This window comes from Felis catus, chromosome B2 (assembly GCF_018350175.1).
Source record: "Felis catus isolate Fca126 chromosome B2, F.catus_Fca126_mat1.0, whole genome shotgun sequence".
Classification (NCBI taxonomy): Eukaryota; Metazoa; Chordata; class Mammalia; order Carnivora; family Felidae; genus Felis; species Felis catus.
In genome coordinates, this window is record NC_058372.1 from 29,075,415 (window position 1) to 29,095,100 (window position 19,686).

Consider the following 19,686-nt stretch of genomic DNA (forward strand, 5'->3'; position numbering starts at 1 on the left):
TCAGGCTCTGTCTCTCTCTCTCAGAAATTAAAAAAAAAAAAAAAATTAAAAGGCAGGGGGTGGGGTGAAGATGGCAGAACAGCATGTAAGGTTTTTTTTGCATCTCTCAATCCTGAAATGCAGCCATATCAACACTAAACCATCTTGCACCCCTAGAAAACTGTTTTGAGGATTAGCACAACAATCTGCACAACCTAAACCACAGAACTTGGCAGAAACATGGTGTGGAGAGGTGAACTGGGGGGAGAGAGAAGCCGGGGATGGCAAGGAGCTTTTTTGCTTGTGGAGAGAGAACAGAGACAGGGGGAATACGGGAAAGCATCCCCCTGCCTCCCCCTGCAAAGCAGCTGGAGAGAAAAGAAAGAGCACACAAGGGACTGGACAAAAAAGGGAGAAAGGAGAAAGGAGAGGGTTTAAATTCCATTAAGACTCTATAAACGGGGGCAGTGCAGAGTCTGAAACTCTGCAGCTCAATACCTAGCAGTGCTCTGGTGGAAAGGGCAAATCCCCAGGAGCAGACAGCAAGGTCCAAGGGGTCCTCAGGCCACACGGGGAGAGGCAGTTCCCCTGCTGGGAGGATATTTGGTAGAGGCTGTGGAGGTCCCAGCCAAAGGTCCCAGCAGACCCTGGAGAACAACCATATTCACTGGTGCTGGAACAAGGACATTAAGGGAGAAGCCTGGTGCCAGATGTGTATGGGATTTACCATAATTCCTGAAATGCTGCTGCTACACGATCATGTGAACTTTTTCTGGGGCGGGGCACCCAACTGTGGTCTCTGAGCATCAGCAGCAGCATGGTCCTGTGAACGTTCCTGGGGGCAGGTGGGCACCTGGCCATTACTCAGTGAGACCCTCCCCCTTTGATCCATTCTGAGCCACAAAGTGAGGGGTTGGGAAACACAGCTGCATCTAGGATAAAACTCAGGAGGGAGGTGCTACCTGGCAGCGGGATGGCTTGGTCACGGATAGTGTAAAAGTGGGGAATGGACAGAAACCAGAGACAAAGAGGGGTGCTAGACTGTCAGTCGGGAGAGCACAGATTTCTGATAGGAGAGACTGGGTAGCTGGGTGACACCATTTTCACCCCTCCTGCACATGCACATACATGCCTACACCCTCTACAACAATCCACCCCAGTAAGCTAAGCAGCACCATCTAGAGGAGAGTGGAGCCATTACACTCAACCCTGCCCAACTGGGCCAATCTCACTCTTCAGAAACACCGCAAGTCTCTCCGCCTGCTTAGTTTAAGGACTATAAAGTACTTCATAGTTTGACTTCTAGGGGAAACTGATGTAATTTCAATCATATTTCAGTCTGTTTGCTGGTCCATCTATTCAATTTTTTTTTCTTTTTCTTATTCTTGAATACAGAAGGAGAAAAAATTTACTTTCATTTTCCATTTTTATTAAAAAGATTTTTAATTTTTACTATTTTATTACTTTTTTGTGAATTTCTTAAATACGATTTTACTTCCATAATTTCATTTTATTCTATGTGGGTGTATTCATTTTTTCAAATTTTCAAATGTTTCTTTCTTTTTTTTCTTATTTTCCCTTTTTTCTCTAGCCTATCAAGCTACTTTCAACAACCAGACCAAAAGACACCTAAGATCTAGCAGCCTTTGATTTTTTGTGTTGTTTGAAATTTTTTAATTTTTTTTAAATTTTTTTTAACATTTTTTTTTGAGACAGAGAGAGACAGAGCGTGAACAGGGGAAGGTCAGAGAAAGAGGGAGACACAGAATCTGAAACAGGCTCCAGGCTCTGAGCTGTCAGCACAGAGCCCGACACGGGGCTCGAACCCACGGACCGGGAGATCATGACCTGAGCCGAAGTCGGACGCTTAACTGACTGAGCCACCCAGGCGCCCCTAAATTTTTTAATTTTAACATTTTACCTTATTAATTCCTTTTCTTCCTTCAAAATGACAAAACAAAGGAATTAAGCCCAAAAGAAAGAACAGGAAGAAATGACAGCCAGGGACTTAACACAGATACAAGCAAGATGTCTAAACCAGAATTTAGAAACACAGTAATATGAATAGTAGCTGGGGTAAAAAATAGATTAGAATCCTTTTCTGTGGAGATTTAAAAAAAAGTAAAAGCTATTCAGGATAAAATAAAAAATGCTATAACTGAGCTGCAATCTCGAACAGATGCTATGGTGGCAAGGATGGATGAAGCAGAACAGAGAATCAGTGATATAGAGGACAAACTTATAGAGAACACTGAAGCACAAAAAAAAGGGAAACTAAGGCAAAAGAGCATGATTTAAGAATTAGAGAAATCAGTGACTCATTAAAAAGGAACAACATCAGAATCATAGGGGTCCCAGAAGAGGAAGAGAGAAAAAAAGGGGTAGAAGGTTTATGTGAGCAAATCACAGTGGAAAACTTTCCTAATCTGGGGAAAGACACAGATATCAAAACCCAGGAAGCACAGAGGACTCCCCTAAGATTCAACAAAAACTGACCACCAACAAGGCATATCATAGTCAAATTCACAAAATACTCAGGCAAGGAAAGAATCATGAAAGCAGCAAGGGAAAAAAAAAAAAAGTCCTTAACCTACAAGGGAAGACACATCAGGTTTGCAGCAGACCTATCCACAACAAATTTGGCAGGCCAGAAAGGAGTGGCAGGATATATTCAAGGTGCTGAATCAGAAAAATATGCAGCCAAGAATTCTTTATCCAGCAAGGCTGTCATTCAAAACAGAAGGAGAGATTAAAAGTTTCTCAAACAAAAATTAAAGAAGTTCATGACCACTAAACCAGCCCTACAAGAAATTTTAAGGGGGACTCTCTGAAGGGAGAAAAGACGAAAAAAAAAAAACCCACAAAAAACAAAAGACCAAAAGCAACAAAGACTAGAAAAGACCAGAGAACACCACCAGAAACTCCAATTCTACAGGCAACATAATGTCAATAAATTCATATATTTCAGTACTCACTCTAAACGTCAATGGACTAAATGATCCAATCAAAAAAGATAAGGTAACAGAATGGATAAGAAAACAAATTCCATCTATATATTGTTTACAAGAGACCCACTTTAGACCTAAAGGCACCTTCAGATTGAAAGTAAGGGGATGGAGAACCATCTATCATGCTAACGGTCGCCAAAAGAAAGCTGGAATAGCCATACTTATATCAACAATCTAGGTTTTAAAATAAAGACTAATAAGAGATGAAGGGCATTATATCATAATTAAGAGGTCTAGCACCAAGAAGATATAACAAGGGTAAACATTTATGCTCCAAACGTGGAAGAACCCAAATATATGTATGGTTTTATATGGTTACTTCAACGAACAAATCAAAGCACACCTGGTTGAAGGTCCAAACAATCCACCACTACAGGCAGTGGGATAGAGCAGCCAAATATGCAACAACCATGCATGCAACATGCTCCAAAAATACTTCCTGAAATGGCCCCTTATTAACATAGTAGCACTCGCAGGTGTAGGACACATAGCAAGCTAGAAAAACACACAAAGGAAAGAAACCTAGCCAAAAAGATGAAACGGAAGAATTCCCCCCCAAAAGAATATTCAGGAAGAAACCACAGCCAGAGAGTTGCACAAAACAGATATAAACAAATTATCTGAACAAGAATTTAGAATTATAGTCATAGACTAAAAGCTGGGCTCAAAAACAGCGTAGAAGACAGCAGAGAATCTACTGCTATAGAGATCAAAGACCTAAGAAATAGTCACAATGAATTATGGAATGCTATAAATGAGATGCAAAATAAACTAGATACAGTGACAATGAGGATGGAAGAGGCAGAGGACAGAATAGGTGAAATCAAAGATAAAATTATGGAAAATGATGACACTGAAAAAAGAGGGAAAGGAAATTACTAGACCATGAGGGGACAATTAGAGAGCTAAGTGATTCAGTGAAACAAAACAATATCCTATCACAGGAGTTCCAGAAGAAGAGAGAAAGAAAGGGGCAGAAGGTTTATTTGAACAAATTATAGATGAGAACTTCCTAATCTGGGGGGTGGGGGAGGCAGGAAACAGGCATGCAAGCCCAAGAGGCACAGAGAACAAACTCCCTTCAAAATCAACAAAAACAGGTCAACACCACGACATATAGTAAAACTGGCAAAATACAAAGATAAAGGGAGAATTCTGAAAGCAGCTAGGAACAAACGGGCCTTAACCTACAAGGGTAGACACATAAGGGGAGTAGCAGACCTATCCACTGAAAATTGGCAGGCCAGAAGGGAGTGGCAGGAAATCTTCAGTGTGCTGAATAGGAAAAATATGCAGCCAAGAATCCTCTATCCAGCAAGGCTGACATTCAGAATAGGAGAGATAAAGCCTTTTCCAGATAAACAAAAACTAAAGGAGTTTATGACCACTAAACCAGCCCTGCAGAAGATCCTAAGGGGACTCTAAGTGGAAAGCCACAAAGACTACAAAGGACAAGAGACATCACCATGAACACAAAACCTACAGATAACACAATGACACTGAATCCATATCTTTCAATAAACACTGAATGTAAACAGACTAAATGCTGCAATCAAAAGACACAGGATATAAGAATGGATAAAAAAACAAGATCCATCTATATGCTGCCTACAAGAGACTCATTTTAGACCTGAGGAAACCTGTAGATTGAAAGTGAGGGGATGGAGAACCATCATCATGCTACTGGATGTCAAAAGAAAGCCAGAGTAGCCATACTTGTATCAGACAAACTGGATTTTAAAACAGACACTAACAAGAGATAAAGGGCATTATGTCATAATTAAGGGGTCTATCCATCAAGAACAGCTAACAGTTGTAAATGTTTATGCCCCCAACATGAGAGCAGCTAAATATACAAGTCAATTATTCACAAACATAAGCAAACTTATTGATAATAATACTGCAATTGTAGGTGACTTTAATGTTCTGCTTACAACAATAAACAGATCATCTAGGCAAAAAATCAATAAGGAAACAACAGCTCTGACTGACGCATTGGACCAGGTGGACTTAACAGATATATTCAGAACTTTTAATCTTAAAGCAGCAGCATACACATTCTTCTCAAGTGCACATGGAACATTCTCCAAAATAGACCACATACTGGGTCACAAAACAGCCCTCAACAAATATAAAAGGACTGAGATTATACCATGCATATTTTCAGATCACAACACTATAAAGCTTGAAATCAACCACAAGAAAAAAACTGGAAAGCCCCCAAATACATGGAGGTGAAAGAACATCCTACTAAAGAATGAATGGGCCAACTAGGAAATTAAAGAAGAAATTTTAAAATATATGGAAACAAATGAACATGAAAACATGACAGCCCAAACCCTCTGGGATGCAGCAAAGGCAGTCCTAAGAGGAAAATACACTGCACTTCAGGCCTAACTCAAGAAGCAAGAAAGGCCCCAAATACACAACCTGACCTTAGATCTAAAAGAGCTAGAAAAGGAGCAGCAAATAACGCCCAAAGCCAGCAGAAGAAAGGAAATAATAAAGATTAGAGCAGAAATAAACAATACAGAATCCAAAAAACCAGTAGAAAAGATCAATGAGTCTAAGAGCTGGTGTTTAAAAAAATAAACAAAATTAATAAAACCCTAGTCAAACTTCTCAAAAGGAAAAGAGAGAGGACCCAAATAGATAAAATCACAAATGACAGAGGAAAGAGTACAACCAACAGAAACACAAACAATTATTAGAGATTACTATGAAAAATTATATGCCAACAAACTGGACAATCTGGAAGAAATGAGCAAATTCCTAGACACCCCCACACCACCAAAACTCAAACAGAAAGAAATAGAAAATCTGAACAGACCCAAACCAGTGAAGAAATTGAATTGGTTATCAAAAATCTCCCAACAAATAAGAGTCCTGGGTCAGATGGCTTCCCAGGGGAAATCTGGAGACATTTAAAGCAGAGTTAATTCCTACTCTGCTCAAACTGTTCCAAAAAATAGAAATGGACTCATTCTATGAAGCCAGCATTACTTTGATTCCCAAACCAGACCAAGACTCCACTAAAAAGGAGAATTACAGGCCAATATCCCTGACGAACCTGGAGGCAAAAATTCTCAACAAGATACTAGCAGATCGAATTCAACAGTACATTAAAAGAATTATTCACCATGATCATGTGAGATTCATTCCTGGGCTGCAGAGCTGGTTCAATATTGGCAAATCAATCAACATGATACATCACATTAATAGAAAAAAGGATAAGAACCATATGATCCCGTCAACAGACGCAGAAAAAGCATTTGACAAAATACAGCATCCTTTATTAACAAAAAGCGTCAAGAAAATTGGGATAGAAGAAACATAACAACATCATAAAAGCCATACATAAAAGTTTCACAGCTAATATCATCCTTAATGGGGTAAAACTGAGAGCTTTCCCCCTGAGATCAGGAACACAACAGGGATGTTCACGCTCACCATTGTTTTTTATCATAGTGTTGGAAGTCCTAGCTGCAGCAGTCAGATATCAAAAAGAAATAAAAGGCATCCGAATTGGCAAAGAAGTCAAACTTTCACTCTTCGCAGATGATGCAATACTCTACGTGGAAAACCCAAAAGATTCCACCAAAACACTGCTAGAGCTGATACACGAATTCAGCAAAGTCGCACGATATAAAATCAATGTATAGAAATCAACTGCATTTCTATACACCAATAATGAAACAATAGAAAGAGATATCAGGGAATTGATCCCATTTACTATTGCACCAAAATCGTAAAATACCAAGATCTGTTCGCTGAAAACTATAGAAAGCTTAGTAAACAAACAAAGACACGAAGAAATGAAAAAATATTCCATGATCATGGATCAGAAGAACAAATATTGTCAAAATGTCTCTACTACCCAAAGCAAACTACACATTCGATATAATCTCAATCAAAATAGCACCACATTCTTCACAGAGCTAGAACAAACAATCCTAAAATTTGTATGGAACCAAAAAAGACCCTGAATAGCCAAAGTAATGTTGAACAAGAAAACCAAAGCTGGAGGCATCACAATCTTGGACTTCAAGCTGTTATTACAAAGCTGTAATCATCAAGACAGTATGGTACTGGCACAAAAAACAGACACACAGATGAATGGAATAGAATGGAGAACCCAGAAATGGACGCACAAATGTATGGCCAACTAATCTTTGACAAAGCAGTAAAGAATATCCAATGGAAAAAAGACAGTCTCCTTAGTAAATGGTGCTGGGAGAACTGGACAGCGACGTGCAGAAGAATGAAACTGGACCACTTTCTTACAGCATACACAAAAACAAATTCAAAATGGATTAAAGAATGTGAACTAGGAAACCATCAAAATCCTATGGGAGAAAATATGCAGCAACCTCTTAGACCTCGACCACAGCAAATTCTTACTTGAAATGTCTCCAAGGGAAGGGAAATAAAAGCAAAAATGAACTACTGGGACCTCATCAAGACAAAAAGCTTCCGCACGACAAAGAAAACAATCAATGAAACTAAACAGCCACTGACAGAATGGGAGGAGATATTTGCAAATGACATATTGGATAAAGGGTTAGTATCCAAAATCTATAAAGAACCCCACATTAGACAATTTGTAATTGTGCCCTTACAAATCAGCACTCCTGTATCCTTGGGATAAATTCTCAGTAATGCTACTGCAGCCTTGTAGGGTAATTCTTTTAACTTTCTGAGGAACCTCCACACTGTTTTCCAGAGTGGCTGCACCAGTTTGCATTCCCACCAACAGTGCAAGAGGGTTCCCGTTTCTCCACATCCTCTCCAGCATCTATAGTCTCCTCATTTGTTCATTTTAGCCACTCTGACTGGTGTGAGGTGATATCTCAGTGTGGTTTTGATTTGTATTTCCCTGATGAGGAGTGATGTTGAGCATCTTTTCATGTGCCTGTTGGCCATCTGGATGTCTTCTTTAGAGAAGTGTCTATTCATGTTTTCTGCCCATTTCTTCACTGGATAATTTGTTTTTCGGGTGTGGAGTTTGGTGAGTTCTTTATAGATTTTGGATACTAGCCCTTGGAACTGGAGAGTGTTTGCTAAGTGAAATAAGTCACACAGAGAAAGACAGATACCATATGTTTTCACTCTTATGTGGATCCTGAGAAACTTAACAGAAGACCATGGGAGAGGGGAAGGAAAAAAAAAAGTTAGAGAGGGAGCAAGCCAAACCATAAGAGACTCTTAAAAACTGAGAATAAACTGAGGGTTGATGTGGGGGTGGGAGGGAGGGGAAAGTGGGTGCTGGACATTGAGGAGGGCACCTGTTGGAATGAGCACTGGGTGTTGTATGGAAATCAATTTGACAATAAATTTCATATTAAAAAAAATGAAAACATACATCCAAATAAATAAATAAATAAATAAATAAGTAATAAAATAAACTACTTGTTGAGGCTCTCATTCTAGACTTCTTTGGTTCTGCCTTTGCATTCAAACCTGTTTTCCAGAAATAATGCAGACACAGACAAATTGCAATTTCATCATCATGCATTTTGGATGCTGCAGTTAACTCTAAATGAAATAAAGTATATGTAAATACATGAGGTGACAAGTATCTTAGAAATTAATACCAAACTACAAATAAAACTTTCATATCATAAATCTAACTTTAAACAATTCCTTTGAAGAAAATCATCTTTAGGACACTCTCATGTTATATACTATTTACAGATCAAAAATACTAAGGCTCAAACACCAAAGAAATACAAACAATTATTAAGAGAATATTATGAAAAACTATATACCAACAAACTGGATAACCTGGAAGAAACAGATAACCTTCTAAGAACATATGAACTACCAAAACTGAAACAGGAAGAAGTAGAAAACTTGAACAGAACGACTGCCAGCAAAGAAACTGAATTAGTAATAAAAAAATCTCCCAACAAACAAAAGTCCAGGGCCAGATGGCTTCACAGATGGATTCTACCAAACGTTTAAAGAACAGTTAATACCTCAACTATTCCAAACTATTCCAAAAATTAGGGGAAAAAGGGAAAACTTCCAAATTCGTTCTATAAGGCCAGCATTACCCTAACACCAAAAACAAAGACTCCACTAAAAAAGAGAACTACAGGTCATTATCCCTGATAAACATGGATTCAAAAATTCTCAATTAAATACTAGCAAACCAAATCCAACAATACATTAAAAGAATCATTCACCATGATCAAGTGGGATTATTCCTAGGCTGCAAGGGTTCAATATTCTGAAATCAATCAACATGATGCACCACATTAATAAAAGAAAGGATAAGAGCTACATGATCATTTCAATAGATGCAGGAAAAGCATGAGACAAAGTACAACATCCATTCAAGATAAAAACCCTCAACAAAGTAGGGTTATAGGAAATATACCTCAACAGAATAGGAACTGCAGAAATGAACCCACAACTATAGGGTCAATTAATCTTCAACAAAGCTGGAAAGTCCATTGGGATAAAGTCTCTTCAACAAATGGTGCTGGGAAAACTGGACAGCAACATGCAAAAAATGAAACTGGACCGCTCTCTTTCACCATACACAAAAATAAATTCAAAATGGATTAAAGACCTAAATGTGAGACATGAAACCATTAAAATCCTAGAGGAGAACACAGGCAGTAACTTCCTTAACCTTGGCTGTAGCAACTTCTTACTAGACACATGTCCCGAGGCAAGAGAAGCAAAAGCAAAAATGAACCATTAGGACCTCATCAAGATAAAAAGCTTCTATACAGCAAAGGAAACAGTCAACAAAACTAAAAGGCAACCCACGGAATAGAAGACATTGCAAACAACATACCTGATGAAGGGTTAGTATCCAAAATATATGAAGACTTATAAAACTCAAGGCCCCCCCCCCAAAATGAATAATCCAATTAAAAAATGGGCAGAAGACATGAATAGACATTTTTCCAAGGGAGACATCCAGATGGCTATGAGATACATGAGAAGATGCTCAACATCACTCATCATCAGGGAAACACAAATCATAACTACAAAATGGTTAAAATCAACAACACAAGAAACAACAGGTATTGGCAAGGATGTGGAGAAATGGGAACTCTCTTGCACTGTTGGTGAGAATGCAAACTGGTGCAGTCACTCTGGAAAACAATGTGGAGTTTCCTCAAAAAGTTAAAAATATAACTATTCTACGATCCAGCAACTGCACTAGTATGTATTTACCCAAAGAACACAAAAATACTAATCGAAGTTGGGGCACCTGGGTGGCTCAGTTGGTTAAGCATCCAACTTCAGCTCAGGTCATGATCTCACGGTTCATGAGTTCGAGCCCCACATTGGACTCTGCGGTCAGCACAGAGCCTGCTTCAGATCCTCTGTCCCCTTTTTTCTCTGCCTCTCCCCTGCTCGTTCTCAATCTCTCAAAACAAATAAAAACCTAAAAAAAAAAAACCTCTACAACCCAGCAATTGCATTACTAGGTATTTATCCAAGGGTACAGGTATGCTGTTTTGAAGGGGCACATGCACCCCAATGTTTATAGCAGCATCAACAATAGCCAAAGTATGGAAAGAGCCCAAATGTCCAGTGATGGATGAATGGATAAAGAAGATGTGGTATATATATACAATGGAGTATTACTCAGCAATCAAAAAGAATGAAATCTTGCCATTTGCAACTACATGGATGGAACTAGAGGGTATTATGCTAAGCAAAATTAGTCAGTCAGAGAAAGACTAATATCATATGACTTCACTCATATGAGAACTTTAAGACACAGAACAGATGAGCACAAGGGAAGGGAAGCAAAAATAATATAACAGGGAGGGGGACAAAACATAAGACTCTTAAATATGGAGAACAAACAGAGGGTTACTGGAGGGGTTATGGGAGAGGGGATGGGCTAAATGAGTAAGGGGCATTAAGGAATCTACTCCAGAAATCATTGTTGCACTATATGCTAACTTGGATGTAAATTAAAAAAAAATAATAAATTAAAAAAAATTTTTTAAATAACCATTTAAAATTACTAAGCAAAGGGACATATGTACCCCAATGTTTATAGCAGCATTATCTACAATAGCCAAATTATGGAAAGAACCCAAATGTCCACCAACTGATGAATGGATAAAGATGTGTGTACACACACACACACACACACACACACACACACACACTGGAATATTACTCAGCCATAAAAAAAGAATGAAATCCTGCCATCTGCAAGAACATGGATAGAGCCAGAGAGTATTATGCTAAGTGAAGTAAGTCAGTCAGAGAAAGACAGATACTGTATGATTTCACTCCTATGTGGACCTTAAGAAACAAAACAAACGAACATAGGGCAGGGGAGAGTGGGGGGAGAGACAGAGAGACAAATCAAGAAACAGACTCTTAACTACAGAGAACAAACTGATGGTTACCAGTGGGGAGGCAGCTGGGGGGAAATGGGTTAAATAGGTCATAGGGATTAAGGAGTGCACTTGTAATAAGCACTGGATGACGTATGGAAATGTCAAATCACTATGTCATACACCTGAACCTAATATTATACTGTATGTTAACTGGTATTTCAATAAAAGCTTTTTTAAAATCTAGGAAAGTAAATAAGAATTTGGAGGTCAGGATGGATATTGTAATAAAGACAACATGTCATGCATATATTTTATATATATGTAGCAATTGAATAAAAAAGACAAAGAATCATACAGGAAAAATGGGCAAAGATTGGAAATACAAAGAAAAATCCCACTGACAAACAAACAATAACAAAAAGATACCCAAAATTACTAAGGAAGAGGATATGCAATTCAAGTAACTAAGACATTTCTTTACTGACTAGAAAAACATACAAACACAGATCATACTTATGTCTACTGGGGATGTGGAAAGGAGGCCACCGCATACATTGCTGCCAGGGAAATGTAAGGAATAACACCCTTGTGAAAAAACAATACCCCAATATCCATTAAAATTAAAACTCCAGGGGCACTTGGGTGGCTCAGTTGGTTAAGTTTCTGCCTTCGGCTCAGGTCTTGATCTCTGATCTCAAGCTCCACGTCAGGCTCTGTGCTGACAGCTCAGAGCGTGGAGCCTACTTCAGATTCTGTGTCTCCCTCTTTCTGCCCTCCCCCGCTCATGCTCTCTCAAAAATAAACATTAAAAAAAAATTTTTTTAATTAAAACAACCCCAGAAACTTTTCTCAGTAATAAATCTATTAGCACATATAAATCTATAAGGACATATCTTCAGAGAATATTTACCATAACACTGTTAGTGTAACAGCAAAAAAAAAAAAAAAAAAAAAAAAAAAAAAAAGGAAACTAAGGCAAAAAAAGGAAACTAAATAAATTCCCATCTGCCAATAAAAAGTTGAAAAATGTATGGCACCTGCAGAATAAAATCTGTTATACAATCATTCAAATCTTAAATGAAAAACATTAGCAAAAATTTTTAAATATGAAACTTTCAGCACTGGCTCCATTGTAGAGAAACAGACTATTTCATAATATGCTGGTGTGGGTATACACAGGTGCAACTTTATGGGAAGGAAACTAGAGGACTCTATTAAAATTTTATATTCCCATGCATTTGGACCTAGCAGCCCAACTTCCAGAAATGTGTCCTACTAAAACATGGCATGATGTATGTGCAAATATATCAAATCATTATACATTGTACACCTTAAACTAATACAATGTTATATGTCTATTTATACATCTAAATAAAACAGAGGAAAACAAGATAAGATTTTCACTACAGCCTTTATTTAATAAGACTTGGAAAGAAAGTAAATGTCTACTCTTTTTTTGTTTGTTTTTAATATGAAATTTATTGTAAAATTGGTTTCCATACAACACTCAGTGCTCATCCCAAAAGGTACCCTCCTCAATACCCATCACCCACCCTCCCCTTCCCTCCCACCCCCCCATCAACCCTCAGTTTGTTCTCAGTTTTAGTCTCTTATGCTTTGGCTCTCTCCCTCTGTAACCTCTTTTTTTTTTTTTCTTCCCCTCCCCCATGGACTTCTGTTAAGTTTCTCAGGATCCACACAAGAGTGAAAACATATGGTATCTGTCTTTCTCTTGTATGACTTATTTCACTTAGCATAACACTCTCCAGTTCCATCCACGTTGCTACAAAAGGCCATATTTCATTCTTTCTTTTTTTAAAAAAATTTTTTAATGTTTATTTTTGAGAGAGAGACAGAGTGCAAGCAGGAGAGGAGCAGAGAGAGAGGGAGACACAGAATCCAAAGTAGGCTCCAGGCTCTGACCTGTCAGCACAGAGCCCGACACAGGGCTCAAACCCACAAAACTGTGACATCATGGCCTGAGCTGAAGTCAGACACAACTGACTGAGCCACTCAGGAACCCCCTAAATCTTTACTCTTAATAAAATGGTTGAATAAATGATACATATGATACATATACACAATGATACATATACACAATTAAGTAACAACACAAACTTGAAAAAAAATGAGATAGCTCTCTGTATCACTGAACTGGAAAGAAAAAACAGCCACTATGAAGTATAAAATGTAAACAAAACACTCTCTATTTGTTTGTGATTTTTCCATAATTTGAGAAATTGAAAAAAAAAGTGGTCGGGGAAAATTAGATGCTTTGCCTTTTCTAAGAATCTCAAATGTCTGAACAGGTGAACCCTCTCCCTCCCCAACCTACCATATCTGACCTCAACCAGTTTTCTACATGCGCTACTACTATACTCATTTCCTCTATAAAACCCAGTGGCTTCAAGATATCTTTTCTCCTTTCCAGATATAAAAACAGTATTAAAATGTATGTATTTTTAATTTTAATTACCCTTTATCTCATTACTATAATTAATTTTTTCATACTCCTGTGGTAGAAATCCCTTGGTATAAATCAACATTACAAATCAGTGTTATTCCACATCTCCTGAACTACAATCCCTTTCAATTCTGAACAAGGAATAGACACTTCTTTGACTAAAGAATGTGTTTGCATCCTACTACATTCATAAATCTCAGCCCCAAGTTTCACAACTCATAATAACAAATGTGGAGGAAGATTGAGGCTTCCTTCATTATTATTTTGTGGATTATTACATAGACCGATGGAAATAAAATCATAGCATTGTGTTCACCCTCTTTCCCAAATCCCCCTTGAAAAATACTGGGTACACTTCATTATTGTTCTATGTCAGGGGTCAATAAACTACGGTCTGCTACCTGTCTATATGGCCTGAAAGCTAAGAATGGTTTTCACATTTTTAAATGACTGTGGGTAAAATCAAAAGAAAAGTAGGGGCACCTGGGTGGATCAGTCAGTTAAGAGTCTGATTCTTGATTTTAGCTCAGGTCATGACCTCCCAGTCATGATATCGAGCCCCATGTCAGGCTGCACGATGGGCATGGAGCCTGCTTAAGATTCTCTCTCTCTCTCTCTCTCTCTCTCTCTCTCTCTCTCTCTCCCTCCCTCCCTCCCTCCCTCCCTCCCTCTCCCTCTCCCTTTCCCTTTCCCTTTCCCTCTCCCTCCCTCTCCCTCTTCCCTTTCCTCACATGTGCTCCCCCGCTCCCATCAAAAAATACATATATTTTATGACATATGAAATTAAATTTTCAGTGTCCATACCAAAAGTTTTACTGGAACACAGCAATGGTCATTTGTTTGGTATTGTTTAATGCTGTTTTCACACTACAAAGACAGAGGAAAGTATGAGCCTCAAGGCCAAAAGTACAGCTTATCTGGTTCTTTACAGGAAAGATTTGCCAACCCCTATGTTCTGTGTCACATTACATGCCCTACATAATTTTATACTTTTACCTAAACATTCTCCAGCCTTTCCTTCCATATTCAGCATAAAGTCTTGTTAATTATCTATTACTCTCCAGGCAAACACATTCTTCATAGACCTTTGAAATGCACTTCCTCCTGGGAATGTCCTTAGTCTAACCACATCCCTGATCACCTACAAACAGAAAACCAGAATGGAGTGCTAGCAACACCTTAAAAGTTACAAATGAACAAATCAAAACCAAAACCAAACTTCACCACCACCAGCCACCCTCCAAGGTGAAGCTAAAGAGGCTAACTCCCCAGTTAGTGGCTTTCAAACTACCCTATCTTAGAATTGAGGCGTTGTGTAAACTAAATTTTACCGCCACTAAAATTCCTAATGGTCAAACAGCAAGGAGAAAAAAAAGTAAATGTTAATTTCCCAAGTTTAATCCTCTTCAAATCATTGGCTACCAGGAAAAAAAAAGGGGGGTGGGGGAAGTAGACCAATTATATGTAGTATGCATGACCCTAAATCCCTACATTTGATATTTTCTGCAAGTAAATCGTCTCTGGCCCCCTAGAGTAAAAGGTTAAATCTTGCACTGTGTAGACAATATCACAACTTACATAGGAACAAGATAGGCCGTTGGGCCATTTCCTCCTATAGGGTACACCAAAATTTGCCCATCTCTTTCAGTCAGCATTCTTCATACCAAGTGTTGGGGGAGAAGAGGCGGGACAAGCTGCCTTTTCTATGAACAATGTCAGACACTCCTAGCACTAACTCCTCCCCAGCCTCATCACACCTCTACCCTGCACTAGGTCCTCCCCAGCTCCATCACCTCTATTCAGGACCTCCTCCCCAGTCTCATCATACCTCTATCAGCAGAGTCTTCCTCCAAAGTCACAGGCGTGCAAAGCTTCCAGTAACAGAAGAGGAAAGCAGGAAGGCTATAATGCAAAAGTCTGGAGTTCCCACACAAGCATCACCTGCTCTTTGGGAAGATCTCAAGTCATAGCCCGAAAAGTGAAATTGGCTCGCACCCACTTAACAGGTGTTTACCGCACGCTTGCTAGAGGCCAGGCAACGAGCGAAGAGCTTAGGATAGAAAGGTGAGCAGCAGAATGGCAGCTCTCCCGGGGCTCCCACTCCACTGGGGGAGGTAAACAATGTCTTTAAAGCCCGCCTAGGAATGCGAGGAGCATTTGAAGCCCACGGCAGGGACAATTTACCTAATCCTGTAATGTTAAAAGGCTAAAACTCAACCAGTCGGAAGTGACGTGACAGCTGAAACTTGCAGGCCCGCCACGTAACTGGCCGCCGCCTCAGCTAGCCACCTTCTCCCTGGACTGGCCTGAAGAGAGGATAAGTGTAGCTCAAAGTCCGCAACCTCCCTTGCCCTGCCCCCAGCGGCTCCCAGTCCCACCCGGGACCAGCAAGCGTGGCCAGAGCCGGGGCCCGCAGCCCGAGTGGGACTGCAGCGGTCTCTGGCACCCATCGGCGCCCTGCGGGCAATGGGGCTTCAGCGCTCAACCAGGCGCATGCGCGGCCCTCTTTCTCCTGAGGATTCCTCGGGTCACCTGAACGACCGCATTTCGGCCACCTGCCCCTCCGGGTCCCTTCTCTCTCTTGATTCCTCCAGCTGTTTCTCACCTCTGACCCCCTCCTTCTCCTTCTCCGCAGGCACTACTAGGCCTTGCGGCGGCCGCCAGCCGACACCAAGGCTTCCACTGACACGAGCCTCTCGGCGCGGCTTCCGCTTCCGGCGAGTATTGTGTGTCGCGCTGCGGGGCGGGGGCGGGGGGAGGAGGAAGGAGGGAGGCAGCGCTCCGGCGGCTCCGCGCCCCGCACTCCCGGACCTGAAGCCGGGAAGGTAGGTGCTGTCCCGCTGCCGCGCCCGGGCCCTGGGGCCTGCCCCCGCCGGCCGGCTCGGCACGCCGCGTCCCAGCGCCCCGCGACTGCGTCACCGGCCCCCCGCACGTAACCACAGCTGCCTCCGCCCGCCTCGGGCCCGGGCGGACGTTTTGCCGCCCCGGCGACGTCAGCGCGTCCGGCGTTGCTTGGCTACCCCGCCGTTCCCCCGTCCCGCTGCCGCTCGCCTCCCCGGGTGAAACTCTGACGCCGTCACCGCGGGCCTCGGCTGCGTCATAGCGGCGGGCATCCCACCTTCACGTCACACCTTCTCCTCACCTGGACACGCATTCCTCCCTCCCTGTCAACCACGACGTTTCCTCTCCCCTTCTCCAATCCCCCTACGCCAGATCTGGCGAGAGAAGATGGAGACGAGGGTGGGCATGAGTTGTGGACGACGCTCAGGAGAGGGTCGCAAGGTGGGACCCCGGACAGTGGTAGAAACAAAATGAGGACGTCCCTCAAGTTTACCCTTCTACTGAGACACAAGGAATAGAGGGAAAGAAATTACCAACCTGGAGGCACCCGAGGCCTCACTATGGCTGTAACTCCAAGTCCTCTCTATGCATCCCTAACCTTTTCCCCATTTCTCTTTCACACCACTTCTTTGCCAGTCTAGATCCATCCTGGTCCCTAACTCTGCATACAGTTCAACTTACCCCAGGTGAGGAGACCACCTAATTTCTAGAAAAAAAAGGGACAGGTTCACTAGTTGGATTCTCTTCGGTAAAGAAAAATCATCTAACTCAACTTCTCTCCTAGTTGAGGAAAGAATTCAGGTCCAAATAAGGTATCAGCTCCAACTCCAAATTAAACACTTTTCATGTGTGCCAACAACAATATATACAGTAATCATTGTTAACCCTATTCACCACATGGCCACTTCTTTCTTAGCACTTAGACCTACTAAATTTCCTTTCTTCTGTTGGAAGGGAGGGTGGATAGAGAAATCCATGGTTTCATCGATAAAAGTGGTGATTTTCAAGGAAGGAGTGGGGGACCAGCTTTATAAATCTCTTTGATGCATTTCCAACATTTTGAGCCTTAACTTGAGGGAGACTTTAATTGCCTCTTTCTCTAATTCCCAGCCACTCCAGAACCTACTAGTTGGAGGCACAGTACATCCAAGGTATTAGTTATCAGTAGCTATTTCAAAACTCCAGTCACTGCTGAATATTTAGGATAGACTTGTCAGCCTTCTTTTCAAGAAGTATATACTTTCAAGAAGTATATACTCTTTAGTGTAGTTGCCACGTATTAATCACTTTTCAGCAGTCCTAAATGTCTAAGTGCACTCAAATAAATGAGATGTTGGGTGAATAATGTCATTCCAAGAAGAAGACACACTTCCCCTAGACTACTCTAATAAAGGGAAGAATAATTTCAAGTTTTCCTGAAAAGAAGAGGTTGTTACCCTTGCCTAATATTCCTTTTATTACCCTTGAAACAGAGGACAATGGCAGAGAAGCCTATGCTCCAGGGGGCTATTGTAATAAAACTCTTCTGTAACATTAAACTTTAAAATATACTTAAGAAATCTTAATACTTGGACTTTTATGGCATGTTTCACTTTCCCAAGATCCTTTCTCACTATTAGAAAACTATATCTAGTAGGGATACAATGGTCTGCTTTTAAGATACATGTGTACTGAGCCTGGATCAGAAGAAGTGTGCTGGGCTAGAGCTGAAAGAAGCCTCTAATAAGAGAAAGCAGAGGTAAAAGACAAAAGAGATTGGTGGTTGGGTGTCAGTTTGCTGAACAGGAAAAAAAATTAGATTGATGGTTGGGAGTCACAAGGTTTGGAAATAGAGAAACAAAAGAGGTTGTATCTAGTGGAAGAGAAAATGTAAAATACCAAGATGGGGCTAACTGCAGTTAGGATTTATCATGGGAGTAAATGCCAGTCCAGGGACACAAAAAAATTAAACCTCCAACTAATATTTTTCTTTCTCTGCCCCCTTTTCATCCCTAAGTTAAATAATGGCAGAAACAAGTCTGTTAGAGGCTGGAGCCTCTGCAGCCTCCACAGCTGCAGCTCTGGAGAACTTACAGGTGGAGGCGAGTTGCTCTGTCTGCCTGGAGTATCTGAAGGAGCCTGTCATCATTGAGTGTGGGCACAACTTCTGCAAAGCTTGCATCACCCGCTGGTGGGAGGACCTAGAGAGGGACTTCCCTTGTCCTGTCTGTCGAAAAACATCTCGCTACCGCAGTCTCCGGCCTAATCGACAGCTAGGCAGCATGGTGGAAATTGCCAAGCAGCTCCAGGCTGTCAAGCGGAAGATCCGAGATGAGAGCCTCTGCCCCCAGCACCATGAGGCCCTCAGCCTTTTCTGCTATGAGGACCAGGAGGCTGTATGCTTGATATGTGCAATTTCCCACACCCACCGGGCCCACACCGTCGTGCCACTGGATGATGCCACACAGGAGTACAAGGTGGGGAACCACACACATGATGCCAACATGGGGCATGAGGGAGGAGCACAGAAGATGGGAGACTCCCTAGGTAAAGGATCCTAAGCTCCTAACAGCAAGACCATAACTGGTCTTTACTCTCTAGTCCCCTCAGAGCTACAAACACAGAGGGTACAGAGTACATCTAATCAGTTATCCCCAAGCATGGGGATATGTGTGGTGTTGTAATGTATTATATAAATGAATGAAACCACTTGGAGATTATCAAACTTAGGAAAAACTGAAAAGTAGTCTGGTTTCATTTTTTTTTTTACATTTATTTATTTTCGAGAGACAGAGTGAGACAAAGTGAGAGTTGGGGAGAGGCAGAGAGAGAGGGAGACATAGGATCGGAAGCAGGCTCCAGGCTCTGAGCTGTCAGCACAGAGCCTGATGCAGGGCTCAAACCCACAGACCATGAGAGCATGACCTGAGCCGAAGTTGGACACTCAACCAACTGAGCCACCCAGGTGCCCCTAGTCTGGTTGCATTCTATCCCCCTGCTCAAAATGTTCCTTATTTTCCCATTGGTATTGGGAATAGATAACATCAGTTTACACTGATCCCCACCAGACTAAGATGTTTGCATCTTCCCA

At 41.1% G+C, this 19,686-nt stretch overlaps 2 protein-coding genes across 6 annotated transcripts in view; one reads left to right on the plus strand and one right to left on the minus strand.

Annotated features, from left to right (window-relative positions):
- On the minus strand, positions 1-17,263 carry LOC111560434. Its single transcript, XM_045058644.1, has 4 exons — positions 17,215-17,263; positions 16,381-16,867; positions 15,604-15,677; positions 1-17 (listed from the first exon to the last, which is right to left on the minus strand). Exons 1-4 carry the CDS (start codon positions 17,261-17,263, stop codon positions 1-3), a joined length of 627 nt encoding a protein of 208 aa, XP_044914579.1.
- LOC102901769 (E3 ubiquitin-protein ligase TRIM39) overlaps positions 16,508-19,686 on the plus strand; it is a 13,338-nt gene continuing 10,159 nt past the window's right edge. Inside the window, exons 1-2 of one of the 5 annotated variants that reach the window (XM_023253734.2) lie at positions 16,508-16,600; positions 18,613-19,072. In XM_023253734.2, coding sequence (XP_023109502.1) covers positions 18,620-19,072 — 453 coding nt within the window. In that variant the 5' untranslated portion in view covers positions 16,508-16,600; positions 18,613-18,619. Of the gene's footprint in view, positions 16,601-16,651; positions 19,073-19,686 lie in introns of those variants that run through there. The other 4 variants (XM_006931514.5, XM_006931515.5, XM_045057214.1 and 1 more) reach the window with 4 other exon arrangements.

Excerpts from the sequence above, each read along its gene's own strand:
- LOC111560434 (XM_045058644.1), bottom strand. The coding sequence starts at position 17,263 with ATGGATCTAGACTGGCAAAGAAGTGGTGTGAAAGAGAAATGGGGAAAA. Across the intron at positions 16,868-17,214 it reads GAAAGAGAAATGGGGAAAAG|CCGAGGCCCGCGGTGACGGC; the intron begins GTTAGGGATGCA and ends GCTATGACGCAG. Across the intron at positions 15,678-16,380 it reads GGAGAAGGAGGGGGTCAGAG|CCTTCCTGCTTTCCTCTTCT; the intron begins GTGAGAAACAGC and ends TTTGCATTATAG.